Below are 23,502 nucleotides of genomic sequence, written 5' to 3' on the forward strand. Positions count from 1 at the left end.
TACTCCTGTCTACTTAATCTTCTACCACTGTTACTTGGTGATGAGAAGATGCTAGCCAACAAAAGCCTAGAAGAAGGACCCTCCAGACAGAAAGAAGAGCCAGTGTAAAACCCTGATGTGGAAATGAGCTTGGTGGTTTAAACAATATAAAGGAAGTGGTGTATGTGTGTGTAGAGAACAGTGGAGGAGGGAGAGAGAGGTCTATGATGTAGTCTGGGAGGTCAGCAGAGGTCAAATCACGTGGGGACTAGATGAATTAATAATCCTGCCATAACCAAGATATCAGAAATTGTTTTTGCTAGCCCTCTTTTCCAGGACAGTGCAATAGTTTTTATTCAGAAGAAATTTCTTGATAAGCCTACTCGGGATAGAGGCTGAGTGTCCAAGGTCCTGTGTGTGGGCTGAATTCTTCAGAGAGGCAAGAAGCATCTATCTATAAAAGGGGCTTGAGAGGGAGGTAGAGGGAGCTAGGGGCATGAGATGGTAAGGGAAAGAGAGCAAGGGTGGAATGAGGTGCTGGTGGAAGAAGATTTTATGCTCTATGAGGTGATCTCTTCTGTTGATCCTTGAAAATCCATAGTAAAAGCTCCAAAATATTATAAAACATAAAATGCAGGGAAGTTTCTTGTATGAGTTAGTAAAGCAGCTGAGTCACATGGTAGGGCAGAACAGGAAGGCCATCGCAACATAAGAGTGACTAGGTAGAGAAATCATGAGGATGTTCCTTGGAGATTCTCCAGAAATCATGAAGACTGCTCCAGACTTTTAAAAAGATTGTAGAATTGGTATTTACACAGGTTTAATCTGGCACCAGAGGGTCCATGGTGGCCAAGCTAACACGAGAATGACATCACTCTAGATCTGATGGAATTACAGTGTTAGTTGCTATGGGGCTGGATTTGAACTCTAATATGTCTGATTCTAACTCTATACCACATTCTCACCTGAGGCCAGCTTTTGCCAAGATGTGAAGACTTGGGGGTTAAAAAAGATTTCCTTTGGTCATAAAAGATTTCTTAAGAAGACTAGATCAAGTAACATTTGAGGGAAACATAAGATATGTGATGGAAATTGTTTATAAAGGCAAACCCAGTAGAGAGCATGTGCCTCAACAGGTAACTCCAAGCTCAAGCTTTAAGCCCTTCTTAAAAACTCTATAAAGATTGGTCCTTCTAACCAGGCTTCCATATGCCATGAAAGGACAGTGATGAAGGAGTGATTGGGTAATAGAGGTTAATCTATCGGTGGCAACACAGCTTTTGGGCAGCTGCAAGTTTGTTTCTCTAAAACAACATATTTTTAGTTTTCAAAGGACTCTAATACACATTATTTTTCATTTGAACCTTACAGAACCATGAGAGGCATATTGTTTCTATATTTCAGAGAAGTAAGTTGACTTGCTCATGCCCAAGTAGCAAGTAAATGGCAGAAGCATAACCTGAACCCAGGTCTTCTGGCTCTAAAGCCAAAGCTTTGTCACTTCCACCTGTTTACTTCTTCCATAATTAAAGAGAGAGAATTACTCTTCCCTAATCTAGTCTGAAGGGATTTTCTGAACTCAAAGGTCATTCACAACCACCAGTGGGTGAATATTTCTTGAAAATGTGTGTGTGTGTGTGTGTGTGTGTGTGTGTATGCATCTGTACATTTATCTCATTGTTTTTCTGTTATTTCTGATAAGTGCCATGGTAGAGTTTGCTCAACTAAAAATCTGCAACACAGAGAGTGCACCTCCTTTCTCACTCCCACCTCAGAAGGAGGGCTTAGAAAGTGAATCCTCTTCTTGTTTCATGGTCTGAGAAAGGGCACACATACCATTCTGTGTGGAGAACACACTGGTGTTGGTACCAGGTGTCTAAGAAGCAAACAAGCACTGGGGGTTACTCACAAGTTGCTACCACTAACAACACGTGAGCCTACTCGGGAAGCTGTGTGCATATTTTACCCAAATTCAACAACCACCCAGAGCTGTCTATCTCCTCATCAGTGTCCAATGCACTAAATAACCAAGTCCCAGAACAATTACCTCTTCATGCCCAAGGGCAGTACCTCCGGGAATCATCAACCTTTCAAGGTTGATTGCAAAAATCTTTCCATGCCTTACAAGGTATTAAGGTTAACTTATTGGAGAGAACCATGTGGATTAAAGGTTGTACATTTCACTGCATGTTAAGACTATTTTAACAGACTCAATGTAATGGAAATATTTCAGAATGTAGCGTTACTGCCTTGGAGAATATCTCACTATTGTTGATCTTGCTGATTGTTATCTTCATCATGTAGATGGCTCAAGAAACTCTGAGGGTCCTCACCATCTAATGAATGGCAAAGAACAAAGCTTCTCCAACTGGCCTTGTCTAGTCCTCACCCATCCCAGCTGCATCTCCCATGACTCCCCCCCACCCTTAAACTAACCTAATCACTCACTGTTTCCTGACATCATCTTCCACTTTTCCCCTCAGGATGTCTGGGCTTAGTCTACCTAGAAACCTTCTCACCTACCTCTGCCTGTACAATTCTACTTAGAGTTCATATCCTGCCTCAAAAGCTTCTTCATGAAATCAGTTTGAATCTTATTCATATATCCCTTGTTATTCTTACATAATCATTTACCACATTTTGCTCTGTTTTATAGTGGGGTTTTGTTGTTGATTTGTCCATCCATTCAACAAATACTCAATGAGCACTAATTATGTCTTCATGTTGCTTTTGGTCTAGTTGGTAAGACTGTATAAAAAGCTCTTATAAGCATGTGTGATAAGTACAGAGCAGAGGAAGTGTAGTACACACAGGAGCCATATAAACTCGTTTAGTGTGCATGTTGGCATTGGGAATTGGAACCAGGAGGTCTCCCTTTTGCATAATTTAATTTTATCTTATACATAATTGGCTGCTGAAGTCAGAGACTGCAGGATGGATAGCTAGGAACATGTTACATGGAGTTGATCATCATGGCTCTCACCTGTGTGATGCTACCTCACTGAACCCACTTTTAACTGAAGCCATTGCTTCTGAGGCTCCTCTGGGGCTTCCTTACATGTAGAAAAGCTACTGAGAAGATTTTTATAACTTAAAAGCTTTTTAAATTTCCTTTACAGACACTGCCAGGCAGGGATTTTCCAGAGTTGTCGGTGGACATAATTTAAAAGGACCATATGATGTGTTTATTACAGTGTGGCCTGAAATGTTCAGGAGTTGAAGACTAGGCTCTTTTTGAATGTGGAATCTACACACAGATGAATTTAACACTTAATTCATAAAGTACAGTGACTGCTTTAGGAGAAGAGACTTATGAACATACCCAAACCCTTCAATAATCACTTATAGCCTTCAGCAATCAAGAAAAATGCACCCATGTTTTGGCTATTTGTTAGAAACTGCTTGAATAGGTTTGTACTGACTATGTCTACCACTGAGGTGCCTCTAAGGTCAGATCCATAGCTCTAAAACGTTTCAGGAAAATGAGAACCTTGAAAAGTCACCTCTAAAAATGGAATTTGGTAAAACTCTCATTTCATACAGTGTGGCAAGCTTTACCATGGACTATACAGTGGGTTGATTTATTGAGACATTAACTTATATTTATTCTGATTGCTTTCGCCACCCCCCAACCCCTACTATTCTAAGAAAGTAGTCAGGCATTTGTCTTCTCCCACCTCTGGAACTCAAGGTTGCAAGAGAGAGGGCAGAGTTATCCAAAGACAACTCTCCCTCAGGCATTGGGGATTAGTTTCCCCAAATCCCCCTTGTTTGAGAGCACTGTTTGGTGCCCAAAGAGTGATGGAGAGGAAATGATCTTCCAAGACTGGCAAGGCGGGAGTGGGCAGGTAGGTCCCAGTAGGGGACATGTCTCTGTTCCCTAATAGCTGCCTTGGAGGAAAATCATCTTGGAGCAATGACTGGTTTGGGGCCCCTCAGGGTGAATCCTTAGGCATGGGACTTCCCCCATCTTCTCCAAGATCCCACATTTCAGGAAACAATGGAGTGCCGACTACAGGTAACATGGGCTTGGACACTGGCCAGTGCAGGAGGAGGTCCCTGAATACTGTAGGTTGCATAAGGCTTCCAGGGACTGGAGCGGGGAGGGACGAAGCCCCTGTAATGATGAAATTTTAATTTCTCTGTCCCTGGAAATTGGCAGTTTGTAGTTGGACTTGATTTGATTAGAAAATGAAGTGATGTGATAAGCCAAGCGTGGTGGAATTACATTGTGCCCAATACAGTTGTGTACGTGAAAGCAAAATATTAGCTTGAAATGAATGGTCATGCATAAATGTGAGGAGTAGATTTGTAAGAGCTTCTCCCATTTCTTTTTTTTTAACCTTTGCTTTCCCTTTTGTAAAACTCCCATGCCAGATTATTTTCAACCTGTAATACCTTCTTGGTCTGAAGGGTCCCAATGGAGCTAAGAGATGTCCATGAGGGCTTCTGGGAGCCATAGGAAGACCAAAGAAATGCAAAAAGGAAAAGGAGATGAAAAGAAAAAGAAATGAAAGAGAAAGGAGGGAAAGCAAAGTAATCCTACATGTAGACAGAATAGATGCACTTGTATAGCACATGGCTTCTGGCCAGACCAAAGGAAGATACCCACACTGGTTCCTCCTTTTCCTGTTATCCCCACATCTCTGCTACTTGATTTCCTATTTGGTCAGCCCATCACCACCCCACACCCCTCATCTGTCTCCAGGCAACAGCTACCTCGTTCCCAAGCCCTGGCTGGCTTGGCAGGAGGCACAGTGAAACTATCGGGGGTTGAACCTTATACAGACTTGCTTTCCAGTCTGTTCTCCCAGCTCGTGGGTGCCATGTCTTGGGCACTAGAGCCTCAAGAGTCCAGAGAGTCACAGGGGTCAGAGTCCACTCACCAAAACCCTCGGATTACTTTCTTCTTGTTAGTCTTGAGTGAACACTGGCACCAGCAGAGGGCTGGCCAGAGGAGAGGTCAGAGGGTACTGATGAGCAATCGTATCTGGAAGTAGCCCTGATCTGGGATCTCTCTCTACTCCGTGAGTTCCCAAATTTCACCAGGCATTGGAATTACTGGAGGGCTTGCTAAAACCTGGATGGCTGGGCCCTGGCTCTAGCGTATCTGATGTCGGCAGCCTGGGCAGGGTGGGGTAGGAGGTCCCAGGTGCTGTTGGTGTGGCCGGTCCAGGAACACACTGTGAGCATCACTGACCCAGTTCATTCTCACACCCAGGCTGAAGTGATTGGTTAAGATCTTGCTTTTATGATTTCCCTTTTCTGCCTAAAATCCTTTAGTAGCTCCCTACAAGATAGATTTTGGGGTGTCAGTTTGTAAATGAAATAACTTTTTCCTTGGGGAAGAGGAAGGGGGCCACCATCTCCCCACTTTCTCCTTTTGAAATGTCTCCTGGAAACATGGGCCCAAAAAAGGTCCACCTTTTGATTTTACGGGGCAAGGTCTTCAGCCTTCTGACTCATGGATCCGTAAACACTTCCTTCCAGAAGGAGCTAAGGGGCACAGCCATGGAGTACATGCATTTGTCACTCAAGAAGAGATGTACCAGTACATGCCTGCAAATCTGTACTCTCACTAACGAACTGCATTCTCTCTCCTCTCTCATCATTTGTTGCCAGAAAGGTTGTTTTTTTTTTAATTTTTTATTTTTCTTGGCAGGATGGTCTTATTTCTCTAGCAGAACCCTAATTACTTTATTCTTCTTTGAGAATCACCCTGCCCACTGGGATGGTGCAGTTAGGTTCTCTCTCCCAGGAATGTGGACTCAGTACTGACAGACAGGGTGCACAGAGTGGGTAAAGGGAAGGGCAGAGGGAGTGAGAGGGAGACAGTGAGACAGACATGCGGAGAGAAGCAGAGGTACTGATTCCTGGGGCCTTTTCATCTGGGGTATGGTTCCTCTGAGTTCCAGCTATCAGCCCGAGAGCCACCCACAGCCTGCAGAAGTCCCTTTTGGATTTATGCTAATTGCAACTGAACTAACCAGCGCTGAGGTATTCCCATCGCCCTGATGAGGAAGTCCAGATTCCTGGACATGGGAACAAAGCTCTCCACGATCCCACGCCTGTTTAGGCCTCCATCTCTGATCTCAACACATCACTTCCTACTCTCTATTTCAGTCACATCGAACTACTTTGTAGCTCTTTCCATTCTTCAGGCCTTAAGTGTGCTGTTTTCTCTCTGCCTATCTCACTCTTTTCTCCTCACCTTTGCCTGGTCTATCCTACATGGTCTTCACCTATCAGTGTAGGTGTGGTGCTTCCTCCAGACAGCCCTCCCGGATAGACAGCTCTTCTCCATATTCTTGGAGTACCTTTAGCTGCCTGGCAACTTGTCTTTCTTTCTCCCTAGATTTTGAGCTCTGTGAGGGCAAAGACGGAGTCTCAATGGCTGTGTATCTGGGTGTCTAACATAGAACCTGGTACTCGGGCACTCAATAAATACTTGTAAAATGAATGAATGGAGTGCCTCTTTGCCATCAGTCACCTACCCCAGTGCCAGACTGACAACATTGAGAAGAAAAAATGAAAATGACTTTGGCTTCAAGCTATAGACTGTCATTTGGAAATACTCCTGAGGTAAAGGATCAGATATTGCCATGGTTTGGGACTATCCTATTACCTTCATTGTATCCCTATCCCCTCCCAACTTATTGAATGACTGTGCCAGGGTTTCTAATTAGAGCAAAGGCCTCTTGCATGTATAGATTCAAATGGGCTGCATCATCAGGGAGACTTGGAGTATAAGGTTAGAATTTAGCATATCAGAAATCCAATCCATTTGAGATCTCTCAAAGAGGTTTGCCCTTGGGTCATTTAGCACAGACTTTCACAGTCACTGAAAACTGTTGTCATGGTAATCATGGAACCTTTCATGATTTTTGTATACGAGTTAATGAAGATCCTGGAAACAGCCCAAAGGAATTCATACTTGGGTGTGCATTTGTCTCCATATTAACCCAATCATTGTTTTGAACACACATCTGCCCCTGGGCTGATTCTCTTGGCTCTTGGTACTGACAGGAATAAATAAGCAACTGATTCCTTTTTGGTATTTTGGGCTTGGAGGCTGTGGATGGCCGCCCTTTTGGTCTCGTTTCAACAGGAAATCCCACATGGAGGGTTTAAAGGAGCAGAAGGAAAAAAGAATGGGGTGTGAAGCAAATATCTTTCTTTTATTTTGAATTATTAATGTTGCTGATTTCCAGCATCTAAATTTAATGTCTGTGAAGAAGCTTCAGTTGTGGAGAACACAGAGCATTAACTACATCTTACAGCATTTTCTTTCATGGTCCTTTATAAATATACCTTAACTTAGGCCTCTTTCAAGTCTACAAATTTAGATCCAAATATCTCAGTGGGTTTACAGTATTGGAGTGTGAGATTTTCCATCTATGTCCTGTCCTGCTAGTGATTTCCCAATATCCATTCTTCCTTCTTTCCTGGAATACACCCCCTTACTTTTAGCTAGGCATGTGGATGCTTGAAATCAAGACATTTCCTGTTCTCCCTTAGTGCTGGTCAATGACACTGAAGTAGAGGGTGTATTTGACTTGCTGGACTTATCTTTAAAGGGGATGGGTATGCGTCCTTCCTGCTGACAGGAATTTGGAGGTGATGGATGGAGCTGGGGCACCCATTTTGGACAATGAGTTGAGAGCTATGTTGAGGAGAGCAGAATGACAGGAGGGGTCTAGGTCCCTGAAGATGGTAAAAATTCCATAAAAGCCCAGACTGGTTGTGTTTACAGGAGAAAGAAGCTTTACTCTTACTTAAGCAGTTGTTATTCTGGATTTTCTGTCATCTAATTTTAACTGATCTATCATCCAAAAATGAAATTTTTTTTCCTATTTCCACTGATTAGGTGTGAGACTTTATGCACTTCTCTGTGAGATTTACCTTCTTATCTCAGAGCATGCTGGAAGATGAGCATGTTTGCATTAGCCAGACTGAATTCTCTAGTTTGGAGAATTGAGACAGAATTTCAGTGGCAAGAAAATACCGACTCCAGCTTAGCCATAGAGACCTAGTGCTGCCTGGTATTTGTATATGCATTTTGAAATTTTCCAATATAATGGGACCACATATCTTTCACCTAAAATCAGCACTCCTGTTTCAGATGCTTTTGTGGGAAGAAGTAGGTGATAAATAATAATTATTATTAATTAGTCTGAATGCAAAGTAATTGAAGTAAGACCAAAAAAACTCCAAACCTTCCAAATGATCTGAAACAGGTACAACAGCCCAATACACGGCAGACACAAGCCTTATGCTAGTGAAGAACTGCAGTTTTACTTACTGAACTTGGGCCTTTTAATCTTCTTTGTCGTGTCCTTATTTGAGTGTATTCCAGTCACCAGCAAAACTACATGGGAAAAAAATGGAAGAAAACCTTATCAGTATCATTTTACCTAAACACTTTCTCTCCTTTGACCCTTATCTTTGTTTCGATCCCATGCGAAAATATTCTCATTGGTGGAACTAATTTTTCCTTGAATGAAAGTCAGGGAAAAAATATGATTAGACTGTGTATTTGTCTTAGCCTCTGCGGAAAGGCCTTTCCAAAACATCTCTGGGATATCTGTCCTTTGTTTTGCTTCTTTACATTTCACCGCATCAACTCTGCTCTCTCCATGTTCCAAAGGAGGAAATGTGAGCCTGGAGAAGGCCATGCATTTGCTTGGCACCAGAAATAAACGATGAAGGAAGAGTGAGCACCAAGCCCTTCTTGCGTCCTCTCGTCAGTTCCACACTGAGTTTCCAAATGGCGAATTTCCAGCTAGTCTGAGAATTGCACGTGCATGCGTGGCTGGTGTGGTTTTTGTGTGCATGTCTGCGCATGTGCATGCGAGTGAGAAAGGGAGGGCTGTCGGGGAAAAGAAGAGTGGGAGAAAGGGGGCTGGGGAGAAGGAGGGGACTGGTCACAGGGTCTTAGGTGTGACCTGCGTGTCCCCTGTTGGTGCAGCACCTGGCTCTGTGCCCCATCAAGGCCAAGTGAAGGTAGTTGACCTTTCTCCTCAGAAAGAGGAGAACAACTTTTGGATATGGCTCTCTCCAGGAAGTGTAACACTAGAGGAACAAGGGGGAACTCTTTATCCTTTTTAATTCGAAGTCACATTACCAGTTTGAACCTTGTGTTTAAAAAAAAATAATAACATTGGTCAGTTTTTTTCTTACGACCAAAATAGTACATGTTCCTCATAGAATGTAAACACACACACACACACACACACACACACACACACACACAAAGAATAGTATGGAAAATATAAATATAGATGCACATGAACTTATAATATTTTTGTTTCTTTCCATATGTGTACATATTCATACAGGTGCTTAAACAAACCGTTGATCATGCTCACACTGTTTACAATGTTTTATAACTTATTTCTACTTGAGGATATATACAAACATTTTTTCTTGTCATTAAATGTTCCTCTCACAATAATTTTAAGTGCGGACAAGGTATTGCACTGTATGGATGGATCATAATTTAGCCAACTTCTGATTTAATATAAATAGCTTCATCTTAACACTGATCCTTTGTTATTTCCTTTAAATAAATTTCCAAATAGAATTTGTCTGAGAGATATGCCCACTTAAATTTCAATACGTATTGTGAACATTTCTCACAGCATTTTTTTTTTATTGGCAATGTCTGAAAACGCTCATGTCTCTACCAATATGAATTCTACCTGCAGATAAAAAAACAATGTTTTCCCTTCAAAAGGCTAGTCAATTCTGCATTCATCTTCCTTCCTCACCAGGCCTCCCTTCTACTCTACCCACCCAAAGCGGATACCGTTTCACGTGTCTCTATTTTAGCCACATTTTTTGAGAAGCTCACTTTCAAATGCGGTTGAAACTCCAGAGGTAAACATGGAGAGATAGAGTAATCAAAATAGGCATTCTACTTCCTGGTGTGTGTGTGTGTGTGTGTGTGTGTGTGTGTGTGTGTGTGTGTGTGTGTTTGTATGTGTTTAACCAACACAGATACTCAATTTAGGCATAAATGGACTTAGGAATTCTTGAATCGGCAACTACCTTTGAAAGAAAATGGCACCAGCATTGGTTAAGAAAACTTCGTATTTATCTCATGATTAGCTAGTCTGCACCAATGATACAGCCCCTGAATTATTCCCCAGGTTTGACCATTAGCATTAGCTGAGGCCTGGACGGTTGACATACCATGTCCTGCAAGAACAGACACATGAAAGAGAACTGAGTGAGGACCAGAAGTCGAGCCAAGTGGAATGAAGGCAGACATTTTTTATGTGTTATTTACTTCTGGGGTTTGGGTAGGTGTGAGTGTCCGGGAGGTCTAATTTTTATAGTAGTCTCTGTGTCATTTAACTCTCTGCAAAGACACATCTTCATTTTATCCACAAAAATAAATGGACCCTAGACTATTTTTTAAAAAGTACTAAATAAGTATATAGAAAAAAACTAAGCAAGTAGAAGGGGTGAAATAGTAAGTAATACATTTGGGTATCAATATTTGTGGAAAACCAAATACTGTCCTCCTAGGTCTATGTGCCTGTGGCAAGTGGTTTATAAGTCTCCATATCATTAGGACTATAAATACTTCAGGAAGACCACCCTATCACTCTCCTTTGCTCCCCCACGACCCTCCAGGCTGAAAACATGTGTAGCCGGGTTCAGTTTTACCACAGTGGTTAATAAAGTCATTATTTTCAATGGTACACAGAGGCCGTCTCCTTGGCTTAGGTGCTTGTTAATTAAAACTCTCCTGACACCGCTCCTCAAGGGGAGGGCTGGTCAATAAGGCTGCAAATGTGCTTGTGCCCTGGAGCAAGTCTTCATGCCTCATCTGTAAGGCTTCCCTCCCTACACTGGAAATGGTGAAGTGACCATGGAATTTGGGAAAGAGAAAAATCAGTCTTGTGTTCTCTTTCTTAGGAAGTCAGGCAGAGTGTGGGGATGGATGGCTGATACTCACTTTCAAGTACAAAGTGGAACACAGGTCTGAAAGCCAATCCCTTCTGCGCAAGTAGCTAGTCACCAGGCTATGGAGACCGTTAGTGTCTAGAAGGCCTAAGGAAATTAAATCTAGAGTCCAAAGTTCCAAGGCAATCATGGTTTATCAAATTTGCAGCAATACTTCTTAACTGTTGGAAATTCAATATTCTAGGTTTGAATAACGTTGGATAAAGGGAATATAGTTCTCACCTTTTGATAGTAGTGCTTGCAATTGCCAAGCAAACGAACTGTTGACATTATTTTTTCAAATAAAAGATTTCCTCCCATTTCTCACTCTCTTTCTCTCTAGAGTAGCCATCAGTACAGTTGAGGTGGCTGAGGTGTAATTGTTTTAAAATTCAATTTAAATAAATTATCATCCAGATAGCTTATAGATAAATACAAATGAAGTAGCTTAAAACAGTGTTCACTCTCATTAATGATAAAAGAATGCAATCTAGAGCCAAACATGATAGTTTCCCCTATCATGTCAGTAAATATTGAACATAAGATTGTACTTAATCCTGGCATGGATTTGAGATGACAGAATTTACATACACTGCTGGTAAAGTCTAGGCAGGTACAGTCATTCTGGAAAGCCATTTGGTAATATATGTCAATAGTTTTAAAAATATTTATATTCTTTGTCTTATAAAATGTGCCCCTAGGAATACATCCCAAGTTATTAGAGACATAGATAAAAAATGATGTAAAAAAATGTCCATTACAGCATTCTTTATAAGGGCAATCTGGAAATAATGAAATGTTAGGAATGTCCCAACACTGGAGGTGTCCTGAGCATTTATTACAAATGGTGTGTTAAAGAATATTAAATGAACTGGCAAGTGCTCAGCTTTAAACTTAAGAATGATTCTGATAGGTTAGAATACATGCAGAGAGAAATAACATACCAAAATGTTAATAATGATGGGATTATTTCCATTTTAAAAAATTTTTATATTTTCCCAATTTTATAGTGTATTCCATATATACATATTCCATATTTTATACAGGATATGTTTCTTCTACAGTTAGAAAAAGGCAACATAAAATGTTTTATAATTAGGTCATGCTGATATCATATAGGCTTATGAAACTGGAAAGTCCATTCCAAAATCACTAGTATGATTAATAGGCACTTGTGTCCCAGTTCTTGTATCAATAATGAATTGTAATCAGAATTCACTTACTTTCAAGAAAAGACATGACGTGCCAGAAACTCTAATCAATGATCAAATCAGGAAGTATTTACTGAAAACTTATGTGCCTAGAACTTTTATAGAAGTGCCTCATGTTAGCCCATAAATTTTTTGATAGATCTTTCAGGACCCCTGAAGACACTCCGGCAGTATTGACAAAAACTCTCTCCTTGACCAAACTTTAATTGAGCTCCTCCAAACCCTCTTCCCAACTGGCCTTTGACCTTGGGCTTTAATATCTTTCCTTGTTGATTCTGCATGACCTGGTTTTAGCAAGAATCCTGTTTAGAGAGAATCCTCCATTCTTGATATCTAATCACCCTGGTCTGTCTATAGCAAGAATCCCTCACCATTGATGTCTTCACTCAGTGGTTTTCATTCACTGACCCATGCAACCTGCTGCTTGGATAGAAATCTCCATGTTCCTTGTTGTATTTGGAATTGAGCCCAGTTCTACGGTGCAATCTCCTCTCCTGCAATAGTTCCTGATTAAAATCTGTTTTTACCTCTTTAAACACTATCCAGCTCTGGTTCTCTTTAAGTGTCTACAACGTCTTCCTGAAAACTGATTTATGAGGCAGGTCATTTTAAAGCAGTTCAAATTTCCCCCGTGCTTTAATTTGGGATTATGTTCTCAATGAAACATCTGGCATTAAATAAATCAGAGCTTCATAGAAAAGACAGGACAACTTATTCTCTACAATCATATAAGTCATACAATTATGCTTCAAACTAGAAAATATTAAAGCTGGGAGGAGCTTTGCAGGTTATCCCTTTATTTTATAAAAAAGAAATAAAGAAATATGGCCCTTGCTCTATGCTCTTCTTGCTCACCACGGAGTCCGCTCTGGCTTCTAGGGACCTGAAAAGTACTGACTTTCTCATTCCTTTGAGACTCACATCACTTCTCCTCTCCAGGCCTTTGACGATGCTGGTCCTTTCCTGGAATGTTCTTCTTGTGTTAACCCTGGCTAAAGCTGCAGTTCTTTGGGGGCAGAAATTGGAACCAGAATGCAAGTGTGCTGGCCACTGTCTTAGCCCGTGTATACCACTTGCTCCTCATAAGTGCAGTTGTTGAATTTGATGCTGTCTCCAGGTAAATAGTGTCAGAATTGAGTTAAAGTATAGGACATTCACCTGGGGTTGGGGAATCACTTGGTGTGAAGAAAAAACCCACACATGAGAATTGGGTACAGAGTTGGACTCTGATAGCTTTAAAATCCAGCATCCCTAAGGAGAATAATTTATTTCACAATTATTCTTGAGTGCCTGTGGGATGTGCCAAGCACAGTAAATATACCAGCTCTTTCCCTCAATGAGTTCATAGCTTTAGAGGAGCTGGACTAGTGACAAGGCGAAAGCCATGCAGCTATAATGAGAATCAATACAGGGTGCCTTGGGACTCAGAAAAATGGTCTGTTCAAATGGGGGGCTGAGGGAAGCTTTCTGAGGACCAGTAGAGCTTTGTGGGGGGGGGGGGATGGAGGCAAGAAGAAGAGCATTCCAGGAAAGGGAACAGTATTCCAGGAAAGGGAACAGCATAGTCAAAGGCCTGGAGAGGAGAAATGATGTGAGTCTCAGAGGAATGAGAAAGTCAGTACTTTTCAGGTCCCTGGAAGCCAGAGCAGACTCCGTGGTGAGCAAGAAGAGCAGAATAGAGGCAAGGGCCATATTAGGGAGGCTTCCCTAGCAAGCAAGGCACCTTAAGATATACGGGTCCCATCTCAAAGAGAAAGGGGAAACACTGAGGAGTTGAAATCAAGAGTGGTGATCAGACATGGGTTTAGGGAGTATAATTGGGTATATTGTAGAGAAGGAGTTAGAGAAGTCAGGATTTGGAGCAGAGAGACTGTCACAGTACAAAGGAGCATGACAGGGAAATGGTCCTGGGATGCAGACCAGCAGATAAGTAAGAGAGATGCCCAGGAGGTAGATATGTGAGGACACAGAGAGGGGCTTTAGTGACAGGAGTCTTCTTTGTCTACTTTGATTTCTCACTTTCTGAATGAGCAAGCAGCCTTAGAAGAGAGAGTTTTGCAGAAAGGCAGGCTGAGAGAGGCCAGCTGGGGCCAGGAAGGACAGTCAACTCTTCCTTCTTGGTTCTATGATGCAGGGGACATGCAGAGTGTGACGTGGCCTCAGGGTTTGCTTAGTTTGTTTCACAGTCCTAAAGCCTTCCTATTGCCAACTCTCTACCTGCCGTATGTGAGAAACTTGCTAACAGGCAGGTAAGTGTGTGTGTGGGGGTGGGGGGCAGCTTCTCAAAGGACAACGTGCAAGTGAAGGAGCCTGAGCTTCCCAGATGAATATTCTTCAGCAGGTGGATGGGGGAGTCTTCACTGGAACACACATGATCACTCCGACTCCCAGGCTAGTCTCCTTCCACCAGGTGAAAGTAATCTTGCCTTCCCAGCTGCGTTACCTCTGTCCCTTCTATTCACCAACTCTGCTGTGTAGACACCCTCTGCGAAGACCTTGAACATTCAGACTATGTTATGGGTTTAGTTTTGTCCCTCCTAGATTCATATACTTAATTTCCAGCCCCCAATACTGAATGTGATCTCATTTTGTTTTTACTAATATAAAAATTTTTATTACATTGTAATGCTTTGTGTTTGTAACATTTAAACAAATAGACAAATTTGAAGGATAACTGAATAATAGAAAGCCTGAGCTTTAGCTCTAGTTCTTTTACCTCCTGGAACTCACCCTTCACACCTTTGTTCTTAAGCCTCATCTGCAAAGTGAACAGTTTGGTCTGGATACTTGATTAGACATCTCCAATCTGAGCATTATCTTTTCTTCCTCTCCCCTGTGGTCATCCTATGGTGGACACCTTCAGTCTTCATCCTAGGAAACTCTCATTCTTTAAATCTCTGTTCTCTCAAGGATGACATAGACCCTAAGCTGTGGCTCTCAGCTCTGGTTAATGGGACAGGGGTTTTCTGTTCTCAGTTTGTGACCTCATTTTGAAATAGGCTGTTGCAGATGTAATGATTTAAGTTCTGATGAGGTCCTACTGGACTGGGTTGGGCCTCTCCTCCAATATGGCTAGTGTTGTAAGAAGGGGGACATTTGGATGCACACACAGACACACAGGAAGAATGCCATGGGAAGATGAAGGCAAAGATTGGGGTGATGCTAAGAAGGGCCTAAGATGGCCCATAAACCACCGGAAGCTGGGAGAGAGGCGTGGCACAGAGTTTCCTCCACAGCCCTCTGAAGAAACCAAGGCTGCTGACATTTTGAGTTTGGACTTCTAGCTTTCAGGGCAGTGAGCAAATAAAATCCTGCCATTTGAAGCACCCCCCCCCCCCCAGTTTGTGGTATTTTGTTGTGGCAGCCCTAGCATATGCATAGACTGCCTGAAAGGTCTTTGCACACTTCCGTGGCAATAGTACCACAGCAATCCATGGGGTCACTCTATCCAACATGGTTGGGGCACAGTGGGGTTGAGATTAATACATGATTACCCTTGGGCTTAATGCTAAACCTGTCAACCCTCTTCTCTCTTCTGGTCAAGCTGCTGCTCCTCCCAGAGACTACCCAAAATTGTGTTCCCTGCTGATAATGGGTAAGGGTTTCATCTTTAAAAGTATGAGTCACCAATGGTTACAAGTAAGATCATGGCAGTGATGATGATTTTTTTTTTTTGAGGAATAAGAAACAATCTTCCTAAATTCAGAATCTATAAATGTGCTCTATCTGAAATGTTGGCTAGTTGCTGAAGAATGCAGATATGTGAGTAGAAATGTATGTAATATGTACAAACATGTGATACATACATTTGCTTTATACAAAAATATAGACACACATACATCCTGTATTGATCGACACTTAACGTTCTCACTGAAACTTCCCTCCAAACTGTTTATCATAAAAAGACACACTGTACTGTTTATATGTTCTGTCTTGGTTTAAACCTTTTCTTGGCAAGATTCTTTGGGCCTTAGGAAAATGTTAAAAGTGTATCCTGATACACATATAAAAGTACTTACCAAGGAACATTTCAATAACAGATGCCTTCATAGTGAGGACAACAATCCCCATAAATATCAGAACGGCACCCTGGAGAGGAAGAAACAGTAACACCATCACATTTCAGCCGAGAGTTCTGAAATTGGACGTGTGGAGTGTGGGGCAGGGCTGCCTCATTTTGCATCACTCCCTGGAGCCTCGGGATTCTAAGTGGCAGTTTGCTCCACGGAGCCCACAGAGACGGCAGTGGCCCGCCTCACAGGTACCCAGAACCCATGCTGCCACCAGCCCCTACTCTTCAGAGATTTGGTCTTAGAACTGAAGGCGAAGGAACTCCATAATTTGGGGAATATGTTCAACCAGCCTTTAAATTAGGACAAAAGCTACACTTAGGATATTCAGAGAAAACATTTTTATTTTTTACTTTTTTTTTTAGTTTAGTTTTTTGAGACAGAGAGAGTGCAAGCAGGGGAGGGTCAGAGAGAGAGGGAGACACAGAATCTGAAGCAGGCTCCAGGCTCTGAGCTAGCTGTCAGCACAGAGCCCGATGTGGGGCTCGAACCCACGAACTGTGAGATCTTGACCTGAGCCGAAGCCGGACACTTAACTGACTGAGCCACCCAGACGCCCCGAGAGAACATTTTTAGATTACAAGTAAACAATGCCTTCCTCATTCAATAAATATTTATTAAATTCCCATTATATGACTAGGTATTATTAGGGAAGAACTGATAGAAATTAACTAAGAAAGAGTTCTTGTTCTTAAATGAACAAGAAGTGGCAAGACATGTGTAGACACAAATAACCATAACATTAGTAAGTGTGCCAGGCTCCATAAGGCAATATAAGAGGATTGTATAGACCAGTGGTTCTCAAACTTTGCTGTCTATTTGTATCATCTGGGAGTTTTAAAAGACCCTGGTGCCCAGGCCATACCTCAGACCAGTTGAATCAGAATCTCTTAAGGTGGGATCTAGGAATTGTGTTTTTAAAAACTTCTCAGGTAATTCCAATGTGCTGACAAATTTGAGGACCAGTGATTTAGGGTGAGACTTGCTAAATCTTACCTGCATAAGAATTACCTGGGATCTTGTTAAAATGCAGATTCTAACCCAGTAGGTGTGGGATACTGCCAGAGATACCCCAAGAGGCCAGAGAATTTTAGAGAAAGGAGAGATTAATGTCAGCCATGGGAATAAGACAAAGCCTCCTAGAGGTGATAGCATTTGGATCAACTTTGAAAGACAAGCAGTTTGGACATGCAGAAATAGGGAGAAGTGACCCCAAGATTCTTCCTTGGGGGAGGAACAGCACTGACAGGAGCTCAGGGGTTAGAAAGCATAGTGGGTATGAAGATGCTACTGATCTATATGGGGATTCCTCCTTCTCTTGAGGCTATCGGGAAACTCTAAAAGGCTTGTTCATGCCACCATTTCTGATTACATAGAGTGTATCTTCACGATAAGCCAGGGTGGCAGATTTTATGATCCCTTCAGGAAAATAAGGCTTAGAAAGGTTAAATGTCACATCCCTGGTGACCAGGTGGTCAGTAGGACCAGAATAGAGGTGGAGTAGTGGGAAGGATCTGCCCTGGGCACAGGCAATAAGGAAGAACATTGTCTGAAAGCATTTAAAAGCTTAAGGTTGGTTATAAGCCAGCAATTCTAAACAGTGTCAATGATAAAGCACCGCTATCTTCTGGGGTGCAGGGCTCTCTGCCCAGTGCCATTGCTGTGTGGCCTAAATCTGGCATTCATACCCCGCACTCTGCTATGCCCAGTAGTGTGCTGCTAAACGTAGTCTCTGGGGGCGGGGAGGTGGGGCAAGCCCCTGACTTGCAGCATTGGTTGATTTCCGTGTGTAAATATTCCATGACTGAAGATGAAGCCACCAAAGTAGAGAATCGGAAAACACAATCTGGTACGAGCTAGGTGCAGTGCAGGCTTATAGCCAATATTTAGATTCAGTACCATGTAGATTTTATTAACAAAAAGCAATTATCAAATTATGGTTGAGGTAGTAATACCAGTGCCTGATGCAATTAACTTAAATAAAACTGTTTAGTATAGGAAGGATTTTATTACAGACAATTAAATTAGGCAGCAGGAGTAACCTCAAACAGAACTGATTATTTTGCTACTTTCCAGCAACAATTGCAATACGTTAAATTTCCCAATAAAAGTCGTTGACTACTGGTTACATAATAGGCAAATAACAGTTTTTAGCTCCAAAATAGAAATAAAATTATACATACAGACTATTTGGCAATTTGATGCTTAAATAGCTGGGTTATGTTTTGGAAATAGGGTGATAACAATTAAAATTTTTTTTTGTCTTTTACTATTTTGACTCTGAGAAGCTCTGAGCAACTTACATGTTTTCAGGACTAAACAGTCAACTTTTTAGGGACAAATGCAGGAGATCAAGCTGCCCTTCTGTGCTCGCCTAACTCAGGCCCACCAGTTGGCTGTTACTGTTCAGCACTGCAGACTTTATCATGTTACCCTTGATTTCTCCTCTTTCTCCACATCTTACCTATCAGCCAAGGCTGTTGGCTCTATACTCATAATGTATCCTGAATCTGGCTATGTCTTATCATCTTTACTATTGCCATCTTCTCCAGGCCATGCCTCCTGTCGCCTGGTTATTGCAATCACCCTCCTAACTGGACTGTCTCCTTCTTCCTCTGACTCCACAATCCTTATGGCAGTCAGCATGGCCCTGTTCAGAGTACTCCAGCTCACAACATTCCTCAGATCAAAACTCTGAAGTGGTTCCCCACATTACTCAGAATCAAAGCCTTGACAAATGACTTACAACCCTATGTGATTTTCCACCGTTGGCCTGCTGACCTCATTTCCCCCCATTTCTTCCCTTACTTATTAAGCTCTGAGTACAATGGCTTCCAGGCTATTTCTAGAACACACTTCTCATATCATGGCCTATTTCCTCTACCTGGATGCCCTTCCCCAAGATGAGACCATGATCTACTCCCTCATTTCTTTCAAGTCTTCACTTCCATGTTACCTTTTCTTGAGACATTTCCTTACCACCGAACACAACCTCTGCCACCCACCACCAACTGGTATACCCTATACTTTTCCCACTATTTTCATGTCACTATTGCCACTGACATACTTTATTTATTTTACTTTTTTATTGTTTGTACTCTCTTCTAGAATGCAAGCTCCATGAGGGAAGGATTTTGTTTCACTCCATTTTTTTATGTGCCTAATAAACACATATTGAATCAATGAGTGGGTAGCTGGAGATTTCTCATTGCCCTAGGAAATAAAAAAAGGAAACAAAACAGACAGTTTTGTGAATACACTAACAACTAGTCAATTGTACACTTTCAGGGGTTATTTTATGGCATGTGATTTATAGCTGAATAAGCATTCTTGATAGTCAACAGAGAGATGATGAATTGCAGAGAGAAACGCTCTCAGATCTGTGTCTTACAACTTGAAGAGACATGATGCACCTGACCTCTACATGCTGAGATGGGCGGAAAAGAGCAAACAAGACTCCAGGAAATGTCCTAACCCTGTAGGAGTTATCACCAAATGATGACTCCTTCATAACGGACTCCAACTAGAAGCACTCTGGTCTCTTGGAATCAGAATATTTTGAGGCCTCTTTCTTACCATTTAAATTTCTCTCCTTGGTTGGTCCATTTACTCATACATGTAAAATATAAATGTGCCTTTTGAAATGTGTGTTAAAAATTTCTAACCCTCTCTTAGCCATTCCAGAGGCCAGGAATGAGGATGGCCACCACCAGGGTTAAGCTGTACATGTAGGCTGTCCAGTGGCACGAAATTGTGAAACTGGGGAGTGCCCACTAATGTTGGAGCACTAAACCCTCATGTGCCCACCAGGGTTTGAACAAAACCCACACAATTGGAGTTTCCAAAAGAATGTGTTACTGATTCACGAATTTATGGATTGTGTCATGAGATGTAATATAGAGTCCTGAAGATGAAGTTCTGGTTAGGCAAACAAAGCCTGATTATGAAGTAAAAATACGCACTAACGTAAGTAGAGTAGCCAGCCAATTTAATTAGATCTCATTTCCTGGATTTTAGAAAAGGGCAAGTTGGTAATAAATAATAATATCACCTTGCATTTATATACCTCTTTAGTTTTTTTCTCCAATTTAAGAATTGTGATAAAATGCATAAATGCAGAATTTACTTTCTTAACCATTTTGTTAGAGTACAGTTCAGCAGTATTAAACAGATTCATAACGTACAATCATCACCACCATCGAATTCCAGAACTCCTTTTGTCTTGTAAAACTGAAATTCTATGTCCATTAAACAAAACCTCCCCATCTCCCCCTTCTCCCAAATCCCTGGCAACCAGCATTCTGCATTCTGCCTCTAGGATTTTGACTAAGCCCTTCATTTAAGTAAATCATACAGTATTTGTCTTTTTGTGACTGGCCCATTTCAAATAGGATAATGTTTTCAGGCATCATCCATGTTGTAGCCCATGTCAGAATTTCTTTCTTTTCGCTGTTGAACGATATTGCACGTTTTACTTATTGTTTCATCTGGTCGTAAACTCTTAGGTTGCTTCTACATTTTAATTATCGTGAAAAATGCTGCCATGAACATGGGTGTACAAATATCTCTTAGAGACCCTGTGTATACCTCAAAGGGAAATCACTGGATCACATGATAGTTTTATGTGCTTGTGTTTTGAGGAATCACCATACTGTTTTTAGAATGGCTGCATCATTTTACATGACTGTTAACAGTGCCACGTTCTCACCAACCCTGATTCTGCATGTTCTCACTAACCCTTGTTATTTTTGGTTTCTTTAGATAGTACTCATTCTAATGGGTGTGAAGTGGCATCTCATTGTCGTTTTGATTTGCATTTCCCTAAGGGTTAGTTAGGGTGCTGGTTGGCCACTTGGAACTTGGAGAGCTTCTTTGGAGAAATGTCTTATCAAGTTCTTTGCCTAGTTTTTGATCAGGTTGTTTACTTGTTGAATTTTTAGAGTTACCTATACTTTCTGGATATCAGCTATGATTTGCAAATATTTCATCCCATTTTTTTTGTATTTTGTTTGCAGTGCCTTTGATCCACAAGATTTTTAAATATTCATGAAGACTAATTCATCTATTATTTGTTGTTGTCTGTGTTTTTGGGTGTCATATCCAAGAAATTATTGCCAAATCCAATGTCATGCAGCTTTTGTCCTATGTTTTCCCCTAAGAGTTTTATAGTTTTAGGTATTACATTTTGATCTTTGGTCCATTTGAGTTAATTTTTGTTTATGGGGTTAGGTAAGGGTACAGCTATGTTCTTTTGCAAGTGGATATCCTCTTCTCTCAGCACTGTTTGTTAAAGAGACTGTCTTTTCCCTATTGAATGTTCTTGGCACCCTTGTCAAAAATGATTTGACCATATATGTAAAGATTATTTCTGGGCTCTCTATTCCATAGGTGTATATGCATGTTTCTCTGCCAATTCCACACTATTTTGATTACTATAGCTTTGTAGTAAGTTTTTTTTTTACTTTCAAACAGGAACTGCATGTCCACCAGCTCTCCTCTTCTTTTTCAAGACTCTTTTGGCTATTTGGTGTCCCTTGAGATTTCATATAAATTTTGGATGTGTTTTTCAATTTTTGCAAAAAATATCATTGGAATTTTGATAGGTACTGTATTGAATCTTGAGATTGCTTTAGGTAGTATTGAGATCTTTTAAAATAGACTTTATTTTACTTATTTATTATTTGAGAGAGAGAGGATGAATGCATGCAAGTGGGCAGGGGCAGAGAGAGGGAGAGAGAGAGAGAATCTTAAGCAGGCTCCACCATGAGATCATGACCATCATGACCTGAGCCAAAATCAAGTATCTGACTTTTAACTAACTGAGCCACCCAGGTGCCCCAGTAGTATTGACATTTTAAAAGTATTAAGCCTTCCAGGGGCACCTGAGTGGCTCAGTCAGTTGAGCATCTGACTCTTGTTTTCAGCTCAGGTAATGACCCAGCTGTCATTGGATCCAACTCTGCATTGGCCTCTGTGCTAAGTGTATAGCCTCCTTGGGATTCTCTCTCTTTCTGTCTCTCTGTCTCTCCCTCTGTCCCTCTCCCCCACTCACACACACATACACACACTCTCTAAAATAAATAAAATGAAAAAACCCAATATTAAGTTTTTGAATTCATCAATTTGGAATGTTTCTATTTATTTATGCCTTAGTTTCTTTCAGCAATGTTTTGTAGATTTCATTGTACAAGGCTTTAGCCTCATTAATTAAATTAATTCCTCAGTCTTTTATTCTTTTTGATGCTATTTTAAATGGAATTGTTTTCTGAATTTCCTTTTTAGATTGTATGCTGTTTACATATAAAGATGCAACTGATTTTTGTGCATTGACTTTGTATCCTATTTGACTGAATTCATCTATTCTAACAATTTTGTTGTGTAATCTTTAGGATTTTCTATATGTAAGATCATATCATCTGCAAACAGAGATAACGTTTACTTCTCCCTTCCATTTTAGATGCACTTTCTTTATCTCTCTTGCCTAATTCCTCTGGCTAGAACTTCTAATGCTATGTTGAAAAGAAGTGGTAAAAACAGATGGGCATCCTTGCCTTGTTACTGACCCTAGAGGAGAAACTTTCAGTCTTTCACCATTGAGCATGAAGTTTGCTGGGAGATTTCAGATATGGTTTTATTATGTTCAGGTAGTTTCCTTCTATACCTAGTTAGTTGGGTGTTTTTATCATGATAGGGTGTTAAATTTTGCCAAATGCTTTTGCTGTATCAGCTGAGATGATCATGTGTTTGTTTTTTCTCCCTTTATTCTATTAACATGGTATATTAGATTAATTGATTTTTGTATGTTCAACCATTTTTGCATTCCAGGAATAAATCCCACTGGGTCATGTTGTACAATTGTTTTTAATCTGCTGCTGAATTCAATTTCCTAATATTCTGTAGAAGATTTTTGCATCAATATTTATACAGGATACTGTATTGTTAGGTGACACTATAGTTTTCTTTTCCTGTAGTGCTTTTGTCTGATTTGGGCTCTGGGTAATGCTGGCCTTACAGGATGATTTAAGAAGTATTCTCTTATCTTTAGTTTTTCTGGGGAATGTTTGAGAAGTTTTGGTGTTCTCTAAATGTTTGGTGGAATTCAAATCAGGAGATTTTTGATTACTAATTAAATCTCTGTGCTAGTTATAGGTCTATTCAGATTTTCGATTTCTTCATAGTCTTGGTGGGCTTTGTGTTTCTAGAATGTGTCCACTTCAGCTAGATTATCCAATTTGTTGGTACACAATTGTCCATAGAACTTTCCTATAATTTTTTTATTTCAAGAACTG

The 23,502-nt window shown here is 40.9% G+C and overlaps 1 protein-coding gene across 2 annotated transcripts in view; it reads right to left on the bottom strand.

Moving 5' to 3' along the window:
- The window catches only part of VIT (vitrin), a 101,613-nt gene that overhangs the window by 64,965 nt on the left and 13,146 nt on the right, over positions 1-23,502 (bottom strand). For both annotated transcript variants that reach the window (XM_029936318.1, XM_029936319.1), the window contains exons 2-3: positions 16,163-16,232; positions 8,282-8,347 (exon numbers count right to left, since the gene is read on the bottom strand). In XM_029936318.1, coding sequence (XP_029792178.1) covers positions 8,282-8,347; positions 16,163-16,214 — 118 coding nt within the window. In that variant the 5' untranslated portion in view covers positions 16,215-16,232. The remainder of the gene's footprint in view (positions 1-8,281; positions 8,348-16,162; positions 16,233-23,502) is intronic.

Source organism: Suricata suricatta, chromosome 4, assembly GCF_006229205.1.
Source record: "Suricata suricatta isolate VVHF042 chromosome 4, meerkat_22Aug2017_6uvM2_HiC, whole genome shotgun sequence".
NCBI lineage: Eukaryota > Metazoa > Chordata > Mammalia > Carnivora > Herpestidae > Suricata > Suricata suricatta.